At 42.3% G+C, this 24420-nt stretch overlaps 1 protein-coding gene and 1 long non-coding RNA gene across 5 annotated transcripts; one reads left to right on the plus strand and one right to left on the minus strand.

Moving 5' to 3' along the window:
- The first annotated feature begins 6 nt into the window (after window positions 1–6).
- On the plus strand, window positions 7–11460 carry LOC309798721 (ATPase PAAT-like). Of its 4 annotated transcripts, none has more exons than XM_082611258.1 (5): window positions 7–316; window positions 1253–1456; window positions 2277–2349; window positions 4693–4899; window positions 9202–11460. In XM_082611258.1, the coding sequence occupies exons 1-4, from the start codon at window positions 153–155 to the stop codon at window positions 4849–4851; spliced, it is 600 nt and encodes a 199-aa protein (XP_082467384.1). In that variant the 5' UTR covers window positions 7–152; the 3' UTR covers window positions 4852–4899; window positions 9202–11460. The 4 variants fall into 4 exon arrangements, with proteins under 4 accessions (XP_082467384.1, XP_082467383.1, XP_082467382.1 ...); XM_082611257.1 differs by lacking the exon at window positions 9202–11460 and adding an exon at window positions 8033–8444; XM_082611256.1 differs by lacking the exon at window positions 9202–11460 and having other exon boundaries at window positions 8–316; window positions 4693–6720.
- Window positions 7049–24334, minus strand: LOC309798732. The gene is made up of 2 exons (XR_014293225.1): window positions 24185–24334; window positions 7049–7384 (listed from the first exon to the last, which is right to left on the minus strand). It is a non-coding gene; the product is annotated as an uncharacterized lncRNA (long non-coding RNA).
- Window positions 24335–24420: the final 86 nt, after the last annotated feature.

Consider the following 24420-nt stretch of genomic DNA (forward strand, 5'->3'; position numbering starts at 1 on the left):
GGTCTCTCCCGACCCCGGCGAGAAGCCGCGGCTCTGGGGTTTGCAGCCAAACGAGGCGGAAGTCGCTCTGTTCCTTTACAGTCCCTCAGTCTGGTGGAAATTAAAGAGCTGTAAGAGAGGTTCCGGAGCTGGCCTGGTGTGTAGGTGGCCAGATGGAGACCGAGACCGTACACCCGCCACTGACCAGCCGCCCGCCGCTGGCCTCTTCCTGGAATGCCGCATGCGGAGCCCTGGCCCAGAGTCTCCATCTCAGCCGGTCTGGTCTCGGCGCCCGGGACGCAGACTGGGAGGAGCTGCGGGCGCCGCCTGCAACCGGGTGCGCCGGGCCGGCGGGGACTGGGGTTGTGCCTGGGGAGCCGGGAGGGGAGGCAGGGGTCGTGAGGGGAGAGGGTCTGGGCCCGGAGCCGAGCCGGTGACCTGAAGACTCGTCATTTCACCCCCTTCTCCCTTGTGTCCGTCACGTCGGCTCCTGAGGCCCCCTGTTGGGATCAGAACCGCCTTTCTATCCCGAAACAAAAACCTACTGTCGACCAAAATAGGCATTAAAAAAAAAATCCAGGGCTTCCCTGGTGGCGCAGTGGTTGAGAATCTGCCTGCCAATGCAGGGGACACGGGTTCGAGCCCTGGTCTGGGAGGATCCCACATGCCGCGGAGCAACTAGGCCCGTGAGCCACAATTACTGAGCCTGCGCGTCTGGAGCCTGTGCTCTGCAACAAGAGAGGCCGTGATAGTGAGAGGCCCCGCGCACTGCAATGAAGAGTGGCCCCCACTTGCCACAACTAGAGAAAGCCCTCGCATAGAAATGAAGACCCAACACAGCCATAAATAAATAAATAAATAAAATTTTAAAAAAAAATCCAGATGTCGAAAATCTTCATCAGCTTAGCTTTGAAAATGGCACACTTTGTTCCTTTATTCCATTCTGCACCGCGCCCCACCCCCACCTCTGAACTCTTTTCTAATGTACACTAGCTGCCCAGTACGTATATTTCATTAACTGGACAGGCAATTATAGGAAGTCGCTTAGAATGTATTACAGAAGTCAAGGGAAAAGAGAGTGGAGAGCCCCCACGTCTAAAGCATCATTTCCTTAGGAATTCTGTATTGAGCATTTCGTCAGTGCTTTGCAAGGCGCTTGGACTCCAAATGCACATGTAAATGAATAGGATAACATGTCAACCCCTGTGGCCCATTAAGTGGGTTAATGACAGTGTTCACAAGAACTGTATAATATTCTTCATTTTCTTTTCAGCGAGGATCTGGTGATTTTGAAAAGGAACGTGAACAGCCAAGATGAAAACCCCTGCTTCCTTTACCTGAGATGTGACCCTCCTGGAGGTGAAGAAATCGTTTCTATTGGCATTTTAAGTTCAGCAAGAAATATGGAAGTATACTCAGGAGAGGAGTACTGTGAAACCAGTAGGGGCAAGAATGTTTGTAATGTTCTGGATAACAGGTTTGTGACGTATGCGTGTGGAAGTGTTCTTCTGAAGTAGTGTTTTATTTTCTGGAGCTTTTGCAATATTTATTGATTCTCTGACATTGGTGCCAGATACTAGGGGAGAGAAGATAAAAACATACCAGCAGACATAAAAGTTTAGACCTTTAGGGATCTTAAAGACAGTCTAGATCAGCCTAGTTGTTTTTATAAACGTGGAAACTGAGAGCTAGTGGAAGAGAGAGAAGTTTGTAAAAGATCATAGCTAGTTCGTGGAAGACTATGATCAGATGAAGTTCTGGTAAGTGTTTCTTGTCTGTTTTCTTTAACTCACAACGATCTGTTTTCCAAAAATTAAGTTGTCTATCAGTCTGGAACTTTGAACATTTTCCTGTAGGAAACTCTTTACATACAGTGCGTGAGCCCAACACTGTGGCATACCAGCATACTTAACCCATTTTTATACTTCTTGATTTTTTTTTCTGATTTCTTACAAAGATTCTGACCTAATCTCTCCTTAATATGAATCAAAATATGAAGTGTTTTATATACCATGCATGTTGGACATAATGGGTATGTTATTGAGCTTTACAGTGTGCTCTGTGCTACATAAGTATACATTTGATATCTAATTTAATTTTCTTATACAGCTAGTAAGTGGCAGATGTTGTCTTTGTAGCCAGTGCACTTCAGCAGGAAGTCCCAGCTGTTTATGCCTCACCAGGGAAACTGAATCCAAGGATTTAAATATTGTCCTGGAAACTTTTAATTTTAAATGTAACTGTTAAAAGTGATAGTGTGTGAAATTTTTTATAAATTAAATCTTTTTTATTTTTAGTGAACATGAAAAGATTATTTTGTACAAAAAATATCTAAAATTGGAGTCTTCCACACATGCTTGTAAAATAAAGGTAAGTCATTCCTAAATTTTAACTAATTTGAAAACTACAGTTTTTCTACTATATATACTTATTATCTGTAGGTTTGGTAATGTAGTTAGTCCACCTTGGTCCCTGGTTTTAGTTCAGAAATACTTAGTAAACATGTAAAAAGAAATTCTTTTCTAAAAAATTGTCAACCTCTTTCTTTTAAAATTTGAACATTTATTATTTATAGCAATGTCATTACATGTACTATTGATAATACAGTGGTATTTTACTTTTAAGCCTTGAAAAACTGAGATGAAAAAAAAATTTTTAATCGAGGTATAGTTTATTTACAATAATACATAAGTTTAAAAGATTTTTTTATCTTTATATAAAACTTAGGTGCCCAAAAAAAGCACAAGCAGTTTTGGTCCCAAAATATGGAGAAAGATAGAATATAGTTAGAGAAGTTTTGGACAAGGGCACCACAAAGTTAAAGGGATTTGGACTCCTGTTTTCAGCATGAAAAATATTGTTAAGGTGAACTTTACTGATGTCATCAGATCTAGGGAAAGGGTACAGAGCTGGAAATCATAAGCCCTGACTATTAAGTGAGCTCTCTTGCTGACTAGCAGAATAACCTTGGGCAAGTTTCTTCACCTGTGTCGGACCTACTTCATGGGTAATATTAGGGGACTAAGGAAAATAAATCTTGGATTAATTATTTTTATCTCTAAAATTCTATGCTGATTATTACTTACAGAATAGCACAGAACTGATTATCCCAAGATGTTGTTTTAGGTGTATATACTAATAGCTTCTAAAGTCATTTAAATAAGGTGATTCATTCATCCAACAAATGTTGGAGTGCCTATTGATGCCAGATACTGTAGTTGGCATTTAGGAATTGGCAGTTATGAAATAAATTGGAATGGAGCTCTCACACTGCTAATATTATAGCAGGCAAGACAGATAATAGGTTGACTCAGTGTGTAAAATAGGTACTACATTCGCTAGTGAGAAGGGCTTGGGGGTTAAAAAGCAGAACAGGAATAATATGGAGGTTGGAATGTGGGTGTTTACATTTCATGAGGTATTTACTTACTTATTGATGACAGTCACATCTTTGGTGCCACACTGCGTTCTTAGATCATGGGTCTCTATTCACCTGTGTCTTTGTGTGATATATGGGTTTGTTGTGTCTCTGAAGGTGAATGGTGTTTGAAACTGTGCTGTGGAAGTACCAGGGAGTGAAAGAGTGTTTCATTTAGGGAAATCCTTGGGTTTGTATGAAGGCTTCTTCTGGGCCAATAGTATATGTAAGTTAAAAGTAATAGTTACTGATGCATATGTTTGAGCACTTACCCAATGATATGTACTGGAAATTTTAACACATAATCCTCATAACAACCATGTGAACTCATTTTACTCCTGACTCAAGTTTGGTATTTGCCCATGGTCACCCAGGCAGAGCCATCACTGAACTCAGGTCTGTCTGATTCTAAATGCTATTTTCGTTCCACTTTGCTACTTTGTTGTCCTACACCACACATGAAATGTCTTTTGGTCTAGAAGCATGGACAACCTGAAGAAGCATAAAGCATTGGAAAAGCTACTGGGATAGAAGCCAGAAGAGCTAGGGTCAAAGCTTGACCTTTATTTACTCTTTTCACAAGTTAGAAAATCATCGTGAACTCATCTTTTCTATATGTAAACCATTGTGCTCTCTTATGTCATCTGGACATTCTCTTAAAATTCCTTTAGAATTCATTTTAAATTCTAAAATACTGACTTATATTTAGTATTTCAGCAAACACTTTGCATGGGTTTCTAGAGAGTCTTATTTTGTATTAAATAATATTATAGCAAGTTTCAGTATGTTGAGGTTTCAGATTGGTATAGTTTATCCTTAATTCCTTAAACTATTAAGTAAAACATTACTTACACTTAATTTTTTAGTTGCAGTAAGCTTTTTAAATTCATGCAGCACTTTTTAGCCTTTTTCTGACTATGACTAGAGAAAACTTAAAAATGTACTTGAAGTTAATTTTCAGATTCTTTTTTTTTTTTCCTTTCCCTTGCAGTACGCGGGCCTCTCGCTGTTGTGGCCTCTCCCGTTGCGGAGCACAGGCTCCGGACGCGCAGGCTCAGCGGCCATGGCTCTCGGGCCCAGCCGCTGCGCGGCATGTGGGATCCTCCCAGACCGGGGCACGAACCCATGTCCGCTGCATCGGCAGGCGGACTCTCAACCACTACGCCACCAGGGAAGCCCTAATTTTCAGATTCTTGAATGCTTCAGTCTTACTTCAGTAGTAACAAGAAGTGACCTTAAATAATGATTGTTTTGATTATCATTATTAATTTTCCTGAACTTTTGTTTTATATTAGTTGCTCTCCTTTGGTGAAAAGCAGTGTGTGTTCATCAGTAAACTTGTGGTACACATGAGGCCAATTTCAGCAAATTCTTCAGCAGGCTGTCCTGCTCTAGGATCAAGGATAGACCTGGACAGGGTCCAAACCATCATGGAGGCCTTGGGGTCAAAGTAATCACCTGGAGCTCCACAACTGATGAATATGGTTAGATTCCAGCAGCAGGTGAGTAGAAATGGATTTCTTTCCAAATACCATTAAAATTCTTTAAATAATGGATTCTTACAAAGACATGTGGTGACATAAATTTTTTCCTTTCAACTTTTATTATTTTTTTAACAATTTATTTTGGTTTGGAATTCTTTTTTTTATAGGTTTTAAATTTTGTGTTTATGTTATTTATTTATTTATTTATTCATTTATTTTTGGGTGTGTTGGGTCTTCATTGCTGTGTGTGGGCTTTCTCTAGTTGCAGTGAGCAGCAGCCACTCTTCATTGCAGTGGCCTCTCTTGTTGTGGAGTGCGGGCTCTAGGCGCGCAGGCTTCAGTAGTTGTGGCACGCGGGCTCAGTAGTTGTGGCTCGCGGGCTCTAGAGTGCAGGCTCAGTAGTTGTGGGGCACGGGCTTAGTTGCTCCGTGGCATGTGGGATCTTCCTGGACCAGGGCTCGAACCCGTGTCCCCAGCATTGGCAGGCGGATTCTTAACCACTGCGCCAACAGGAAAGCCCCTTGTTTAATTCTTATAAATCCAAAACCTGTAAGTTCCAGTTGCAGTAGATATTGAGTTGAAGGAAACACAATCTACTCAGAAAAAGTGATGAAAAAGTAGTTAAAGGGAGGTCCCAGTAATAACCTCCCAAAACAGTCCATCCCACCCCCATTTCCTCCATCTCCGATTCCTCAGAGCCAAACCTCATCAGACTCACCCCTTCCCCAGGCACATCCAGCCTCGGTCTGTGTCTCTCTTTCCCAAACCCTCATGTCCATCTGCTCTGCCTCTCTCCCAGCAAGCGAGAACCCTTCCACTTTAGAAAGAGCGAGGAGAGAGTAAACAGACAGGACAAAGATATTTTCTTCATCAGATGATAGAGGGAGGGAGAAAGGCAGGGAGCTCTCATGCATTAATACTTTTTGACCCATAAGAATTAGATTGAATGGACTCTCCTTCCCAGGAGACGTTTAGGCTAAAGATCCATCCGACGGCAGCCTGACTCCACCAGGCCACTGGCTGTGAGGCAGTCGTTAGTGGGATCACATAAGTGATGCCAGGGAGGCACATCCTGGCGTCCTTTTTCCTGTCATTTCAGGAGGATGTGGAGGGGTCATTTCTAGTCTCTCCGGTTCATTTTCCAGTCCGCTGCATCCAGGAGACTACCCAACAGACATCCAGTGTGTTTGGGAGACCAAGGGGATAAAAAATTCCGCATAGGGGCTTCCCTGGTGGCACAGTGGTTGAGAGTCCGCCTGCCGACGCAGGGGACACAGGTTCGTGCCCCGGTCCGGGAAGATCCCACATGCCACGGAGCGACTGGGCCCGTGAGCCATGGCTGCTGAGCCTGCGCACCGGAGCCTGTGCTCCGCAACGGGAGAGGCCACAACAGTGAGAGGCCCGCGTACCACAAAAAGAAAAAAATTAAATATGTGCTATCAACATTTCAAAATTTTTTTTAAAATAAAGAACAAATTGTGGTTACAAATGGAGAGTCTATGGTTAGAAGGGGGTTCCAGAGGCTCAGAGGAAAGAGCGGGAACAGAAGGGAGCAGACGAGCAGGAGTGACAAGGGGTGCAACCCTCCTGCCTACTGCTGAGACCAGGAGGTTCTGGGCTTCACCATTCAGCGGGAGGCTCCTGTTTGCAGTTAAAGACACTGACAGCTGAGTCAGCAATAATCAGTGTTAAAGTGATCCAAAAAGAAGAAAAAAATCTGCTTCTGAAGATTTGCAGGATAGCAGGAGGAGGAATCTCAGGTTTTTAAAATGTCCTTTTGACACCACAGAGCTCAACCCCATGACTGCACATATCAGGCAACCTCAACCCAGAGGTAGCCCACCTGGCTGTTCTCCCTCTGGGATGAATGCAGTTTCCCTCCAGGGCAGTGTAACAACTGCCCATGGTAGAGTAGCTGGATGAGAGTGAATGAAACCCTTAGAAGGAGGAGGGCCGAGCGTGGGAAATTTAGCAGGGTCTGAAACTAGAAACACTCTAAGATCAATATTTTTTTTCTGGGGTTGGATATATAGGTGTGTTTTCTACTCTAACTCTCCTTATATTGCAGTATAACTTTATAAGCTAGCTGCCCTAAGTCCCAAAGTGGGTACTACACAAATTTCAGTACTTTTATAACAAACAACAACAATACTGGAGGCAGAGAGGATTATTTTCAGTATTTCATTTATTCAAAAGTACATAACTATGTTACATAGTACATCATATAACGTAAACCAGAGAGACAGAACTTGACTTGAATAATAAAACATTCTACTAAGAAAGAAATACTGCTCACAAAGATATTTGTGCCCACCCAAGTCAGATTCCCTCGTATGCATCACAGAAGCACCATGACAGGGGATCAAAGCCAGCATACAAGTTACATTCATCACAGCATCGGAGGTTGCGATAAGACCCATTGGTGATGGCCGCAGTGACCTTGTCCTGGGTGACCATGGCTGGATCATTTTTTCAGGCTGAACAAATAGGTTCCTTTGGAACTCTTAAGAAAAGACATACACAGAGCATAGGATTAGAATTTTTCTTCTCAGTCCATTTGTTACAACTTGTGAAAGGTATCTCAGAAGCTTAGGACTGGAGCCAATCAAACACATGACACCAGCCCAAGAGTAAAGTGCTCTGCCCCCGTCCCAAGTTCCTGTCTAATCCCTTTCTCTCCTAACATTGCCAGAAATGTAAAATCAGGTTACAGCAAAAAAGGGAGAGTGAATTGCAAGTGTGGGTCACCCAGATGATCACTGCAAGTCCTCCAAGTGCAGAGCATGACAGGTGCCAAAGTCAGCCGTCCCCTGGGTGCTGGGATTCACCTTCCAGCACACAGGCATAACTTCCCTAGAATGGGAAAACCACTGCTTCTGTTTTGTTTGTTTTTTCTCCCCATTATTAGACAAGGAATCTGAGACATGGAGAAACACAGTGCCTTGATCAAACACATACAAGCAGAGGAGGAGCTGTAAATAAAAGGCAGGTCATTGAAAGCTTGATGCAGGACTCTGTTCAACAACTTATGCTGCCTCCTTGGAACGTTAATGAATGGGAACACCACTGCTCCTGACAACCAATCTCCCCCATATTTGAACGTTCCTTTCCCCAAAATCTAATGCTCACTTTTCTGATCTACACTTGTTAGGCAAACCCCAGGATCTTCACACAACTCAGCTTCCCCCAAAGTCCTATAGGCCCACCTCACTGTCCCCAAGGCCAAGGACACACTGAGAGCTCCCCAACTCAGGCAAGAGAAGATCAACTCAGCCCGTCCTCTAAGTGAACACAGGCAGAGAGACTCATTCACACAGTCTTCAGTCTGCAGTGCTGTGGAATTAGCCAGCGGACGGTAAACTCAATGAGGCCAAGTGACAGCAAAGCAACACAGAGCCACCTGGCTGAGAACCTTCTACTTATGAGCTCACAGCCCCAAACAGGAAGGCGAAGAAACCAAGATTCTACACGCACTGCCTTTGTCGTCTCAAACCCTCCCGCTGTTCCTGACCTCACCCAGGGTGCGGCCATGGGGCAAGGAATGACCCTACTCAAGCACAGAACCCCAGGATCCCATCTGAGGGAGTGTTAGCCACTCTTACCCACATCACTCACTTCAATGCGTTGGTTACTTTGTAGTAAAGACAGAAGACAGCAGCAGTCAGCACAAGCACAGCCAAAAGGATACCGCCATAAATGCACAGCGTAATTATCACGTTAATGTTCTGGGAAGCTTTACCTAGGCAGAGAAGTGCAGGCAAGCAGTGAATGTGGTTTCCCTCCCCACTGCCACCTAGCAACCTCAATATGCTTCCTTCAGTGGAGGAAGAATGAACCCAAACCACAGATCCTTATGCGTGTAAAACACAAATGAGTCTTCCTGGCGGGGGCGGCCCAGGACCCTAAGCTGGCCCAGAGACGGGGGAAAGGGTTCATTTCTAAATGAGATGGGACTGAAATGCAAAGTCCAGAGAGAAGGAAGGAAAGAAAGTGGGAAGAATCTTTTTCTCTCTTTCACATGCAGTAAAGTGCAGCTGTAAATAACCAGCCTGCACTTGAGCAAATGGTTTTATTCCCAAACACCTGGGCCTCCTGAAATATGTTCCCTTTCAGAGTCAGAATTAAACCCTTGCCTGTACATCAGGCTTAAAAATCTTCTATGGCAATTATTAAGGGAATGACTTTTTTTAAATGTTATGTTCAAAAATACTAAGAATATACTAATCTATTTTGTAAGCGATATGTGTTTCAGGAAAAGGAAGCTTTCAATTCTCCCTCTGACAACTGCCATTTTTCCTCCTAAACGCTAAATCTTTCCAGGAAGTCCCATTTGTGTGGAAGAAGCAATTTGTTTAATCTGACTCCCTGAAACTGGGGAAAAGTGAGCCAGAAGAGAGGAATAAACAATCGAACTGCCAAAGCATACTTACGAGCATCTAAGCCATCAACGCTGGATAAATGCTGACAGTTTAAAAAAATTACAATTAAAATCAACTTCAGGGAACAGTGCATCTTATCGGGAATTTCTCAAACCCTTAAATTGAGAAAGAAAATTCTAATTATCCTGTTAGGAGTAATTGAGATAGAAGTTTGAAGAGCTCGCTTTTAGAAGCACAGTCTCCACCAGTGCAACCAGAATGGACAACCACTGTCCATCTCCAACTTGTATGACTATCAGGCCTTAGGCTGTGTGACATCACCTCTTTTGTCACCAGCTCTCTTTCATGGAGTTCTGAATTCCATTCCATGTTCAGATATATTTTAGCACCAATGGAAATGTGAATGCCCCAATACTATTTTAAATCATTTAATTTCAATCTCACCTTTTCAGATTTTGTTTCTCTCAGAGGACCATTTAAGGCTTGACTGTTAATCAAAAGCAAATTTGGGGGGGGGGAAGCGAATTTGGGATTTCAATAAAATAAAAAGACAGTGATGTGGGGAGGCTAATATCTGAAAATACCCATATCTAAAAGTACAGTCATAGAAGACTGGTTAGACTTTATGTTTTAGCAACACAATGAAATAGTATATACTTGTAGCTTTGAACAGGATTTGGATATAGGTTCACTGACTTCAGAATATTATCCTAATTTATAGTTAAGACAAAAAGATTTCAAAAAGCAATTTGAAGAGGATATCTGTTCTAAATCGGGTTTCTGTGATTTCAAGGTACTCACACCAGCAAAGCTGGTTCCATTAAATGAGGGAATTACTTTAACTACAAAGGGTTATTCCTTGCTGCTCTGGCCAAACCCTGGGTGAGGTTACAAACTGCAGGGGAGATATAACCCAAAATGGTGGCATAAGATCTCTGAAAATTCTCTCCTCTGTAAAAGCAATGAAAAATCTGGCAAAAAAAGAAATTGTCAGAATCAGGTTTTTCTGACTCTGGATACTAACTCTAAGCTTTCAGCAGCTCAGGAAACATTTATTTAAGAACTGAATCTCAGTATTGAACAGCATGCTTTGTGGCACTGTTCCATCATTCACTCTCCAGCTCTATGGTAGCCTTATTTTCAATAGCCTAGATTCCAACGCAGCCACCAGAGGGAGCAGAACAGAGGTAGAGCCCTTTCAGAGTCTCATTCCCAAAGAACTGTCATTATCTGACTCATCTGCTGGTTTTCTGGAAGACGTCACTTGCTTGCAAAGCTATTTGCATTTGACCTAACTTGGAGTCCACTCAGTGCAAAAAGTCTTCTCCTCACAGAACTTTGGACAAAATGTTTTAACTTCCTGGCTCTTTGAGGCATTGCATTATTTGGGGCAACTGACAGACTAGCCAAAAAGCTTAAAGGAAAAGCTGGTAAATTAGATGTTCATAGGAGTTTTGAACAGCTCTGACATATCTGTGGGAGTCTAGAAGTCCATGCACATGTATAGAGCTGTGTGCATGCAGGGTTGTGAGCATGCTCAAGAAAGACATGAGATGGCCCTATGCATTCAACCCTGGCTGACCTTGAAGCTTTTCCCAAGCAGGAAGTGAAGGCAAAGGCAGAGTTTTCAACTGCTTGGCTGATACTGTTGAAGGCATGCCCCAGTAGGCACACAGAACCCCTCATGAAAGACTGGGAGGTATACTGGTTCCAGGCATTTAAGGTAATCTTAAATGCTTAGTAGCCAATCATTAGCTGACTACTAAGCTAATCAACAGAGACTTCAGTGTCCACACACAATAAAGAATACAGACTTTACAATGAATTAGTTGAGAAAAGTCACTAAACAAACAACAACAACAAACCCTGGAGAGTGGGGAGAACCTGATTTCTAGAGGTGCTATGTTATATTATTTTTTCTTGCTTCTTTTTGGCCGTGGTGTGTGACTTGCAGGATCTCAGTTCCCCAACCAGGGACTTAACCCAGGCTATGACAGTGAAAGCCCGGAATCCTAACCACTAGGCCACCAGGGAACTCTATATTATCTATATTATTTTAAATGTGCAGTTCTCAACAAAAGAATGAAAGATATGCAAAGGAACAAGAAAGCATGGCCCATAAAAAGGGGAAGGAGGGAAGCAGTCAATAAAAACTTTCCCTGGGGGGGGGGGATAAATTGGGAGATTGGGCCTGATATATACACACTACCTTATATAAAATAGATAACTATTAAGAACCTGTGGTATAGCACAGGGAACTGTACTCAATACTCTGTAATGGCCTATATGGGAAAAGAAATCTAAAAAAAAAAAAAGAAAAGAAAAGAAAAAGGAGTGGATATATGTATATGTCTAACTGATTCACTTTGCTGTATACCTGAAACACAACATTGTAAATCAACTATACTCCAATAAAAATTAAAAAAAAAAAAAACTTTCCCTGAAGAAGCCCAGATGTTGGCTCTACTAGACAAAGACTTTAAATCAGCTATTTTAAACATGTCCAAAGTAAACCACTTCTTTTTATTTTAATATTTATTTATTTATTTATTTGGCTGCACTGGGTCTTAATTGCAGCACACGGGATCTTCATTGCCACGTGCAGGATCTTTTAGTTGTAGCATGTGGGCTCTTAGTTGAGGCATGCGGGATCTAATTCCCTGACCAGGGATCAAACCAGGGACCCCTGCATTGGGAGCACGGAATCTTAACCACTGGACAACCAGGGAAATCCCCAAAGTAAACCACTTCTAAAGAACTAAAGGGAAGTATGAGAATAATGTCTCCAATAGAGAAGATCAATAGAGAGAGAAATTATTTTTTAAAAGAACCAAATGGAAATTCTGGAGTTCGAAAGTACAATAACTGAAAAAAAATTCACTGGAGGGGCTTAACAACAGATTTGAGCAGGGAGAAGAAAGTGAAGACAGGTCAATTGAGATTATCCAGTCTAAGGAACCGAAAGAAAAAGTAAATAAAAATGAACACGGACCTTCCAATTTCCACTCCAAAATGTAAACAGCTCGGGAACTGTCATCCTCAAAACAAGAAAAAAAATTGGAATAAACTGAAAATCAACAAGTCTTCTTAAGTTAACAAGAGAATTGAAGTCACATGGAAAATAGCCACCCCCAAAAGTTAAGAGACAGGTGAATACAGAGAATCATGGCATACAGTACACCAGGAGAAGTCACTGCTGGAGCCAGCAATGGGTAGGAACAATTAAATAGTAATTGATGAATTGCTGGAGGCTGAATGAGGACTAGCTTGAGAGAGAAAACAAAGAAAAACAACAAAACAAAAACAACAAAACAAAACCAAAATCCTCCTGGAGGCTGAGTTTTGTTTTGTTTTTGGTGGTGGGGGACACACTTTCATGATTGCTACCTCTAGGAACTCAATTAGGTTCTTATGGTAAAGACTTTAGAAAAAAAACCCTCGTGCTTTGGTCTCCAATGACACCACATTGGAGGTGGCTTTGTTACTGCTGGGAGATAAAGTCCTGAATTTCCACTAGGCTTCTTCTAGTATCACCGCGTCAGTTAGGTGGAACAGTGCCTCATCTCCACCAGATGAGGGTGGAAGTCCAGACTTCCCAAGGTCTCCACTGACACCACAGGGGCTGGGAAGGGATGCAGGTCTCAGCTCTACTCAGGCTTCTCGGGCACTAACCTGAGAGAGGGGGTTGGGACACCTCTTTAGAGCCTGGTGAAAATGGAAGTCTAGTTTCTGCATGTAGTCTCTGCTGTGGGGGACAGGAAGGGGTGGAGAAGTGGGACCACAGTTTTTTCTGTGGCATTTGGCTGGAACACAGCAGTTATTTCCTTCTTTCTAGGCTGCCTGTTTCCTGGTCCTTTGGCTAGAAACAGCAGGCTTTTGTTGGGCTTTTTCTGTCTGCACCCACTGGTGTTTCCAGGTTGCCAGCTTCTTCGGCTCCAAGTCTGGAAATATGAAGTGAAAACAAAATCCAGGGCACTCACCACCATGTTTCCTTGGATCTCAAGATTACTAAGCTTGTCTGTTTTCATCTCTCCATCTGTCAGAGTCTTATGTTTGTTTTATATGTTCAGGGTTTTTAGCTGCAGTTAGTGGGAAGCATAGGGAAAGGTACATCTACTCCATCTTACCAGAAGCAGAAGTCTCTCATGTGGGAGATTTTGACATCAACCCTCTACTTAATGACCAAAGCCACTGTGCCAACCCTGCTTGTCCGACCCCGAGAGTGAATGCTTCCTTAAATTGTGCACCCCAGGCACCTCACGTGTGTCATCCTAGACTGGGCCCTGTCATCTCATCACAGCTTATCTTTCCAGCCTCATTCCCCACTGCATTTCCCCACACCCAATGTATTTTCATGCCTGAGTTTTGGCTAGATGGCTCTCCAGTCTCTCTCCTCCTCTATCGGCTGAAATACTAACCCTGCAAAGCTTCCCTAAAATGCCATCTCCTCTGTAAACTTTTCACTGATTCCCAGCTGCCCCCCATCCCATGTTAATTGCTCCTGTCCCTCTGTATCCATGACCTTTGTTTGTACCTCTCTGAAAATTTGACTTCTGTTTGCCTTAAGGTTTTCCAGCTCCTGCTTTAACTCTGAACAGACATTTGTCTTGAGTAAAGGAACCTACTATGCTCACACTCACTGAACCCAGTACTTTGAGTTAAATTAACTGTGGGTTTCCTTCTGCTTTTTATCTCACTCAAAAATGTTTTATTTTTCCAAGTTTCTTTTCTATTCCTTCCTATTGAAGCAGCAACGATTCTGAGGGACACAGTCTTGAATATGGTAAGTCATGATTAAGGAGGTAGGCTATGTTGACTTTCCTTACAGAGCTGACCACTTCATCTCTTGGTTTCCTTCTATTCCTGTAGTTACTTGACTGTTGAGTTACTTGATGACTCTGTACGTTTAAAGTGTGTTTTTTCAAGGTGTAAGTTTCATGAGGAACGAACTCTGGACCCCCAAGTATCAAAAAGAGAGCCCAGAACCCATTAGGTGCTAGCACATGTCATGGACGATGACTCAAATATGAATTTTATCAATCTGGTAACACCTTTCCCCACCTGAGCCTCTAAATTCAGACAGAGCAATAAATTCGGACATAGCAATTAAGCCCTGACCAGTATTATTTCATTTACTGATAAGGATATTTCACATTGTGTTACCAACATTAAACTATTGGCCTGACCATTTCTAATGTGTTTTAGTAACAGCTTTCTAGAGATGACTAGGAGGAAATAGCTAAAACCTCTGTTTGGCAGATGAGGAAACTGAAGCTCAGAGAACAAATGACTCCCTTGGATCACTTAGCAAGTCACTGGCAGGACTGGAACCAGGGCCTGCTTCTGTGATTTTTCCCTCCAGCCCCTGTCCTCCCAGGTCCAACACCTTTCCAGCCCCCTGCCTTCTGAAACCGTTTGAAATGATATGCTGTTTCCTATTTCTAGTCCCCCCAACTCTATATCCAGAGACTTTGATTTTGACTCTGAGCTGAAAGATGGGCAAAGAAATCCAGCTGCATTTCATTTAGGGAAAGGGGCTGGTTACTATCATTATGTTTTCATCCTAAGAGCTATCTCATTGGCAATTCACGTGGCATGACTAGTCAAGAGTACTGGGGCTGATGGGGACCAGGGGCCATGTGTTCCAGATGACAAAAGGTAAGCAGTAGCTGTATTCAGAATCAGTGAGCTGAACTCTGTGATGTGATTACAGGGGCTTGTTTTCTCTCTGTGGGAGATTCTTTGTAATTCACACTCAAGGCCTTTTACCCAGGTCAGTTATTTTGCCAAGTGCCCATCCTGTGACTAACACCTGGGTCAGGTGGGTGCACACCCTCATACCTGCAAATTGTATCTATGGTGGCAGAAAGCAGCCCAGAGCCAGTCTACTGGGAGTAACCCTGTGAGGCCCCCTTACTTGGCCCAAGTGCCAGCTCTGTGCCCCTTCCATAGCTCCTCCTGCTCTGCTCCTGGGATTCTCATCTTTACCTCCAGACACCTGCATGGCTGAGGGCCTTGCTCATGCTGCATCATCCTGTCCACAAACAAGATGACGGGTATATTAATGAGCAATGGAGGAGTCCAAGACCAGGGAGTTTTTGGTGCAACATATTTTTCCATGAGGTAAAAATTAACTCGTGTAGATTTTTCCATTCAATTTTTTGTTTAATTCATTTTAATTTAGCTTAAGGATAAATGTTTATTGAGCTCCTACAATGGGTCAACACTTTTAAGATGGGGATAACAGTAGTGCAAAAAACAAAAAAATGAGCAGCCTTCTCCCTGTATCTTCATGTGTTCCTTTCTCTGTGTTTGTCCCAATCTCTTCTTATAAGAACACCAGTCTTATTGGATTATGGCCCACCCTAATGCCCTCATTTTAACTCGATTACCTCTTTAAAGGCCCTATCTTCCAATACATAATATTCTGAGATACTGGGGGTGAGGACTTGAACAAGTGAATTGGGAGAGAGGGGGCACAATTCGGCCCCAAACAGGTATTTTCATGGGCAATTGACCCCCTTTGTCATTTGAAATCCAAAGCTGTTGTCAGGTCAAGTCACTCTTCTTGCATGGCTACCCTGAGACTCTTGCAATTCCCTTGCCCAGGTTAATACCTGAGAGGTAAATCATTTAAATAGGCCATTTTCATGCAAATATAGGTAAAGCAAGACTTAGCGTCTCCCCAGTTCCCACATCACCACTTTCACATTCTTAAAGATAGTTCCATTTCATGTATTAGACAATTAACCCAGAATTTTAGTTTTCTGCTCATTCAGACAGGGTCTCTCCAAATGCCCTCTGAAGACACACATTTCCAAGGTGGTTTTGAGGAAAAGCCACAAGCGTAGACAAAGCTGAATTCTTATCCTACCTTAGTCACTCTATAACTTTAGCTAAGTGACTTAACATCACTCGACTTCAGTTTTCTAGTCTGTAAAATGGGGATATCACAGCCTACTTCATACTATGGCATGATGGTATTCTGAACATGAAGCACCTGGCACAGGCTTGGCACAAAAGAGGTGCCCAGTAAATGCTAAGTGTCAATTTCTTCTTCCCTTGCTCTCCCCATGCTCTGATCTCTCTCCTCTACTTAAACAGCAAAAATAGTTTGTATTGTCCCTAATAACATCACCATTCCAGAATATTTGGAAGCCCCTCTTCTCTTTTATTTCCTAGTTTGAGAGTCAAATGGAGGTCACTTCAATAACATTTAATTAAGGTAATAATATAGTGGTTCTCAAAGTGTGCCTGAGGCCAGCAGCATCAGGAGCAGTATCTGGAACTTGTTAGACATGCAAATTCTCAGGCCTCAGCTCAGAACTTCTGAGTCAGAAACTCTGAAGTGGGACCCAGCCATCTGTGTTTCATCAAGCCCTCTAGCTCACTGGAACGCAAGCTTATTTAAGGAACCACTGATCTATGTTTAAGAACATGGACTCTGGAGCCAAGATGCTAAGATTTGATTCCTCTTCCACTTTTCATTACTATGTAACCGTGACTTAAGTGACTTCTCTGGTCATCAATTTTCACATCTACTGAATTGTAAGACTTGTAAGACTCCCTATCCAATAAACCATTAATGTCTCTGTGTCGCTCTCTCCAGGCTCTTTCTTCAGTCTCTCGGCTGGGCAATTACAAGGTCTGCAGGTCTGGAGGGCACAGCCTAACAAGCACGCAGCTAATGATGAAGTGTACTTATGTCCTCACAGAGTAAGCCACCAAAATTGATTTCTCCTTCCTGGAGCCCTTGGGGAGAAAAGCATTTATGATTTCTCTATGTAAAGAAAGATAAGTTTGGGACTTCCCTGGCGGTCCAATGGTTAAGATCCCACATGCCGCACAGCCAAAGGAAAAAAAAAAAAAGAAGAAAAAAAGATGAATTTACTGGAAGATTCTTTAATTGCATTTAAAAAATCTGTAATGAAACCTAACTTGTGATTTGTAATCACCACATATAAAAAAACAATCATTTTCTTTTATTTTTATTTTTATTTTGGGGCCTCACCACGCGGCATGTGGGATCCTAGTTCCCCAACCAGGGATCTAACCCTTGCCCCCTGTCTTGGAAGCATGGAATCTTATCCACTGGACCACCAAGGAAGTCCCCGCATTTTATTTTTCTTTCTTATTTTTGGCTGAAGGGTAATGCCTTGATGATAAGGGCTTTTAAATTATTTACTTACTTAAAATCAACTCTTATCATAAGAGCAATACATGTGTGTTACGGAAAAATAAGAAAGCAAAGACAATTAAAAGAAAAAAATTCCATAATCCAATCTACTTATGAAAAATAGCTGTTAACAACTTCATATATATATATATATATATATATAAATAAATAAATAAATATATATATATATATATATATATATATATATATACACATAAAATCATGGGTATCTTTCCTATAGATATGCCTCAATTAAAGAATTAACTTTGGGGCTTCCCTGGTGGCGCAGTGGTTGGGAGTCCACCTGCCGATGCAGGGGACGCGGGTTTGTGCCCCGGTCCAGTAAGATCCTACATGCCGCGGAGCGGCTGGGCCCGTGAGCCGTGGCCGCTGAACCTGCGCGTCCGGAGCCTGTGCTCCGCAACGGGAGAGGCCATAGCAGTGAGAGGCCCGCGTACCGCAAAAAAAAAAAAAAAAAAAAAAAGAATTAACTGTGGAGTAATCCTTTGTATGGGTTGTATGGGTTTACAAATGTGTGTTCTCTTTAATATTTTACAATAATGAGCATGCCATAATTAACACTTTGATACACAAGTTTATGCATATATCTGATTATTTCATAAGAAATAAATTCTTAGAACTAGAATTACCAGGTCAAGTTCCACATATTTATAGTGTCGAACTGCTCTGAAGAAATGTGGTACTAACATAATCTTCCACTTAAGAGTGTATAACAGCAAATGTTTCTCCATGTTATCTCCAGCAGTGGATAATTTAATTTTAAAATTTCTGGCTGTGGCCTTTTGAAAGGAGAACTTAACTGATTTCATTTGAAACCCTGGTTCAATTTTTTTTCCCCTCAGCCTCAGTCAAATTCATTTGCCAAACATAGTAAAATGAAAAGGGGCAAAGGGACAAGGCTTCCTAATGCCTCCATCATGGCAAATGGCTTGGCAGCTCTGAGGGCCAGCAGTCTTATAATTCTGGTCTCTCACACCATCTGATGAATAAGTTTCCTGCTGGCCTCCAGGGATACATATCAATTCCAGCCATATACAGATTTATGTGAGAATATTGCAGCTGTATGACTGGTTTATTAGCAGCAATTCCCAAAGAGGGAGTGTTCCCTTTACCCCACTCGTTCACCGAAGGTCTATAGAGAGTACTATAACTAAAGCCCTTCACTGGGGTATCTCAATACACAGCACAGAGTAGGCACTGAGTAATTAATTACTCGTGGAATTGATAAGACATTCTTGCTTTGCAGTTCTGTTTGTTAAGATCATAAATGAGTCGATTAAACCTTCTCTGCTCTTCCCCCAAAATGCAAATTCTTAAGAGTCAAAGGACTGACCTGGATGAAGGTGAGTAGCAGGGCACTGTCACACACCCATAAGACAGGGTGAGACCCGACTGATTCTGCTGATAAAGATAAAACAATCCACTTCTAGATTCAGACAGTTTATTATTTACAGAGACAGTGAAAGATGTGCCAAATCCCTGTTCCACACTCCAAAAAGGATGAGACCAAAGCAAGAGAGGCTGAATGCCTGCAGTGCAAGTTGTGGAGTATTTCGATGCTGAGGAGTCAGGTCTAGCCTGTAGCTAAGTGGCTTTATATTCTGAAGTCTTATTTTGGAGGGGGGAAAGGGGCGGGGAGGGGGCAAGGCAGAAAGCCTCAGAACTCATCAGAATCCAGAGACAATGAGAAACTGTCTCACGACAACCTCCCAGAGGAGAGAAGGAAGCGACAGAAGGTCCTATAACGATTCCTTACAAGCCTCTCATCGTCTCTTGATCTAGGAGTACGAAGCATTCCGCCAAAACTCAGAATAGCTTTTGCTGGCATGGCCTATGTGGAAAGGTGCAAGGATGCCAAGACACAATGACAGTGGGATTGTTTTTTAATTTTCTCTTTAATAGTACAAATTGTAATAGTACAAAGTTAATAGTACAGAATAGTAAAAATTCTTTTTAGTACAAATTCCATTTGTAAGTACAAGCCCACTGTTTAGTATGGTCCATGAGCTAAGAATGGTTGAGCTAAAATTCAAAATAATATTTCATGACACGGAAATTACATGAAATTCAAATGTCAGTGTCCATAAAGATTTTGGAACACAGTGATACTCATTTGTTTAGAAGTTGTCTATTTTTGCTTTCATGCTACAACAGCAGAATTGAGTAGTGTCAATAGAAAGTGGCCTACAAAGCTTAAAAGATTATCTGGCCCTTTACAGACAAAGTGTGCCAATCCCTATCTAGCACCAGATATATCCTCTCAAATTGCTACACCTCCTCCTTTAATTTCTATTCAACCTGTTGTTCTTTTGTTGTGATTTTAAACCAGCTGTCTCATATATACACTACTATGTATAAAATAGATAAATAATGAGAACCTACTGTATAGCACAGGGAACTCTACTCAATGCTCTGTGGTGACCTAAATGGGAAGGAAATCTAAAAAAGAGGGGATATGTCAATATGTATATGTATAACTGATGCACTGTGCTGTACAGCAGAAACTAACACAACATTGTAAAGCAAATATACTCCAATAAAAATTAAAAACCAGCTTCATATACATATGAAAAAAAAAATAAATAAATAAATAGACCAGCTGTCTCAAGTCCCAAAGTGGATAATATAAAAACTTTTTAAATAAAAAAGTAAAAGAAACGTCACCAGAAAAGGATACAAGAGTCAAAGAAATTTTTTCCATAATTGCATATTTACTGAAAAATACATCAGAGGTAATGTAAATATGACCTTTTAAAGCAAATGAAGAAATAAGAATATACTTTAACTGAAATTCTAAAAAATTTTACTAAAAAGAAATTAAATGTAAACCATAAAGATATTATAAAGATATCTGTTCCCAGCATTCCCAGGTTAGACTCCTTCACTTTGGTCACAGAAGCATGTCAAGAGGTAATGGAGCCTGGCATAGACAGTACATCCTTCACACAAATGAATTGTGGCAGGGGGTGGCACAAGGGAGTTCACCTGTATTTGGTGAACTGCCACAATATTATTCTCTAAGGCTACATAACAAGTATCTAACAACTAAAGGGTTAGGAGATATCAGATTTTTCAGGATTATCTTCTTCCAAACTCTGTTATATGCCTTTTGTGTCAAAGTCATTGCTTTCAATATTTTTCTTCAATGCTCTAAAGATATATTTTTTAAAAATTAGATTTGTGGAGTTTTTTCTAAGTCCATTGGTTACATTCATCAGGGGGTTCTGTCTGGAAGTTTTCTACTGAGGCAAATCATACCATGTGACCTCTCTCAATTCCTATCCAATCCCTTCCTCCCCTAACTGTTTTATAAAATGCAATGAGGCTGTAATAAATCAAGGGGAACAAACTGCAAACTTGTCACCATATTGCCACTTTCTGACCTCATCAGTGACTAACCAACTAGACCTTAAAGGCTTAAAAGGTGCCTATATTCTACCATACCCTAAGATAGTGGTGGGAAGATGGACAGTAAGAAGAAGCTCTTAATCTTTTTGTGTCATGGAGAAACTTAGTCTGGTGAATCCTATGGACCCTTTCAGAATAACACATTTAAGTATTTAACATAAAATACATAGGATTACAAATGAAATCAAGCAAACTGAAATATTTTAGAAACCAGATGTATAATATAGTAGTATATGTGCTTCTTTACAATTAGATTCAATGCCCAGAATACTGACGGGTCTAATAACTACCACACACAAATCATGGCACTCTAGAGTTCATTATATAACTATATGTATTTGTCAAAAGGCAAAGAATTATACACTAAAATTTGTGACTCTTTATGTTGACTATACCTTAATGAAGCTGACTTATAAAAATTTATTGTGGTAGTCTAATAACTATAAGTTTGAGGTTTTGATAAAAATTTGAGACAGCTCTAAGAATACTAATGTGATGTGAAAATGTCATTTATTTTAGTGACAAGGCGATGGGTGTTTCTAAGTCTACTAATTCTACTGTGGCTAGCTTTACTAATCATTAAACTGTTACATTTCAGTAGGAGGTTAACAAAAATAAAGATGGGAATATCTTTCCCAATTTGGGTTGATGGCCCCCATGAAATATATACACGGAATGTATACACACAGTACACAGAAGGTAGTGAGACTAGAGAGTAGTGAGACTACTTGCAGAGCAGAGATAAACAGAGTATCTGTGGACATAGCTGAGGATAAGCAGCCCTTAGGAATCAGAAGGGTCTGCATGCCATAGTCATGCCTCCGGCTTACTTACTCTCACGAGGACATCCAGTCCTCAACTTATATGCAGCCAGCCCAAGAATTCTCCAACAGTAAAGAACCAAGAGAAGTTACAGAGGTCTACTTCCAAGCTCCCAAGTTCTTCATGGGCATGACATTCCCCTGTATCACAGGTGCTAGCTTTGCCATGGCAACACCAAGCATGCCGCCAAACACCTGGCTACAACTAGGAATGGATCCTCCTGGTTCAGTCTAGGACCATATCCTTCCCCAAACCCCAACGTCCCATAGTCCAGTAAGGAGTCAGTGGAAACAATGGGCATGAAAGCGATGCGGGGGTGTTGGGCCAACAAGGAAGGGCTTCTATTGTTATCCCTATCAATTCCATACAAAAACCCTCTACCAGGTGTGAAATACTTCCTAATTTCCATAAGTATACACATGGTAGGAAACACAAATGTGAGAATTGTTTTATAAAGTCCCAAACCACAAGAGAATTATAGTACCTAAAAAGTGTACTTCAGAGGAATTAGTGATTAATTCTGTAGCACAGTGGAGGTCTGTACTTGCTTTTGAATATGAACAGAATTTTCCCTGTTATCCAAAAGGAAAAGCATTGGAGAGGGAAAAGCATGTGCAAAGGTAGAGGAGAATGGGAGGCAGGCAGGAGTAAGAGTACCAAAGGCTTTGTATGCCATGCTAATGAGTGATGTGACTCAGTCTGGCGCAGCAAACACCAGAAGGATCAGAGGGCAATGCAGAGGATGAAATGGAGGTAATTAAAATGAAGGCTAGGGAATTCCCTGGTAGTCCCGTGATTAGGACTCCCTGCTTTCACCGCCGGCGCCTGGGTTCGAGCCCTGGTCGGGGAACTAAGGTCCTGCAAGCTGTGTGGTGCGGCCAAAAAAAAAAAGGCTAAAACACCAATAAAGAAAATCCTGGAACGTTTCAGCTGAAAGTCGGTGCTAGAAAACAGAAAAGGCAGAGATGGAGAAAAAGAGGAAAGTTTTCCTTAAAAAAAAAAAAAAAAAAAAAAGGAGGGGGGAAATCAAGACAGTGATTTATTGGATATATAGGAATAAAAGAGGGAGGACCACCAAAGTCTTTATTTTTCTGACCTATGGTCTTTCAGCTTTATTTAAGGAAGCCAACATCCAGTTGTTAATATTGATCTTGCTCATAAACTGCAGATTGCTATTTCTGAAGAAGAGCCAGTTTTCCTTTGGACTGTGCAAACACTCTAACATGGATCAAAGTTACCTTACGACCACAAGAGGCAGGACATACATGACAAATACACTGCTTACCGTTAAGTCTGGGGGACTAATCTTTGCAATCATTAAAACCAGAACATTTACAGTTAAGGACTTTTAACTTTATAAATTCTGTACCTATCAGATCTGTGGTAGGTTTCTCTTTCAACCTTCCTAAGTCCATCTAACAAACACTCTGGATAATTACTTATAGAAAAATACATTAATAATTTTTCTAGACCACTCCACAAGTACGTAAAAAGAAGGCAAAAGAGCACTGTATTCTCATTAGGTAAATATTCCAACATAACAACTCAGATGATAACTTAAGAAAAAGAAAATAAAAATTACTTTGCCCAGAAAACCCGTAGTAGGAAATAGTAAGACAAAACTAACGTGGGGCAAGATTTCTTTTTCTTTCTTTCTTTCTTTTTCTTTTTTTCTTTTTTTGGCCATGCCACACGGCTTCCGGGATCTTAATGACCCGGCCCGGGATGGAACCCAGGCCACCGCAGTGAAAGCCCTGAGTTCTAACCACTGGACGGCCAGGGAATTGCCATAGCAGAGTTCGACGTCTATTTCCTATACAGAACACCACCAGAACTACAGAAGTGACGGGCCAAATTTGCAGAATGCTGACATTACTAGTGTATTTTACTCTACTTTGCACTTCTTCACAAGGTGCGGTTGAAAGGGGCAGAAAGGCATCATAGGCCTTCCTATCCCGGGGGCATCTGGAAAGAGCCACCCGCCCCCACTTCCCCGGACCCAAAGCTTCAGGGTCCTTCAGGTCCAGCTCGCATTCTGCTCCACCGCAGACCCGAGGCCGCCGTCCTGCTCGCTCTTCTGGGGCCGGGAGGGCAGACCCCACCCCCCTTCGGGCGCAGGCCTTTCTCCACCTTCCACCCGGCCCGGGGGACACGAGGGCGGCCCAGGCCACCTGACAGGGCGAAGCCCCAGGGCCACAGACCTTCCTCACACACCACCCGCCCCGGCCCCACACCAAGGGCAACACCGTCCCAACCTCCTCCTCAGCTAAAGCCGAACGACCGGCACCCACCTGACACCCTCGGAGGAGAGAACGCGTGTATGCAGCGGGCTGAGGACTTTCTGAAAAGCCGACTCCACCGCCTGGCCGCCGCGTCCCCAGCCCCCCGCACCCCACCGCAACCTGCGGAAAGGCTCGGCGTCCGCGCCACAGACCCGAGGGTCGGGACGAGGTCCTTCAGGTCTCGAGAGCCACGACACCACACCTACCACACCCACCTCACGACGTACTCTCCTCACCGGACCGACCCTGCGGGTCAGTCCAGCCACCAGCATCCACACGACATCTCCGGGGCCAACGTCAAACCACCACTGGGTTCCCACGCGCACAGCACCACGGCTGCGCACAGCCCAGCAGCTAGACCCAGGCTGTCAGTGCGCATGCGCCGGACTCCAGCTCTCCCCCCGCACCCCGCAGATTTTGAACGCGCTCATGCGCGTTAACGGTAGTTGGT

The sequence above is a fragment of the Mesoplodon mirus genome (assembly GCF_964341445.2).
Source record: "Mesoplodon mirus genome assembly, chromosome: 2".
NCBI classification, from domain to species: domain Eukaryota; kingdom Metazoa; phylum Chordata; class Mammalia; order Artiodactyla; family Ziphiidae; genus Mesoplodon; species Mesoplodon mirus.

Excerpts from the sequence above, each read along its gene's own strand:
- LOC309798721 (XM_082611258.1), top strand. The coding sequence starts at position 153 with ATGGAGACCGAGACCGTACACCCGCCACTGACCAGCCGCCCGCCGCTG. Across the intron at positions 317-1,252 it reads CGGGCGCCGCCTGCAACCGG|CGAGGATCTGGTGATTTTGA; the intron begins GTGCGCCGGGCC and ends TTTTCTTTTCAG. Across the intron at positions 1,457-2,276 it reads TGTAATGTTCTGGATAACAG|TGAACATGAAAAGATTATTT; the intron begins GTTTGTGACGTA and ends TTTTATTTTTAG.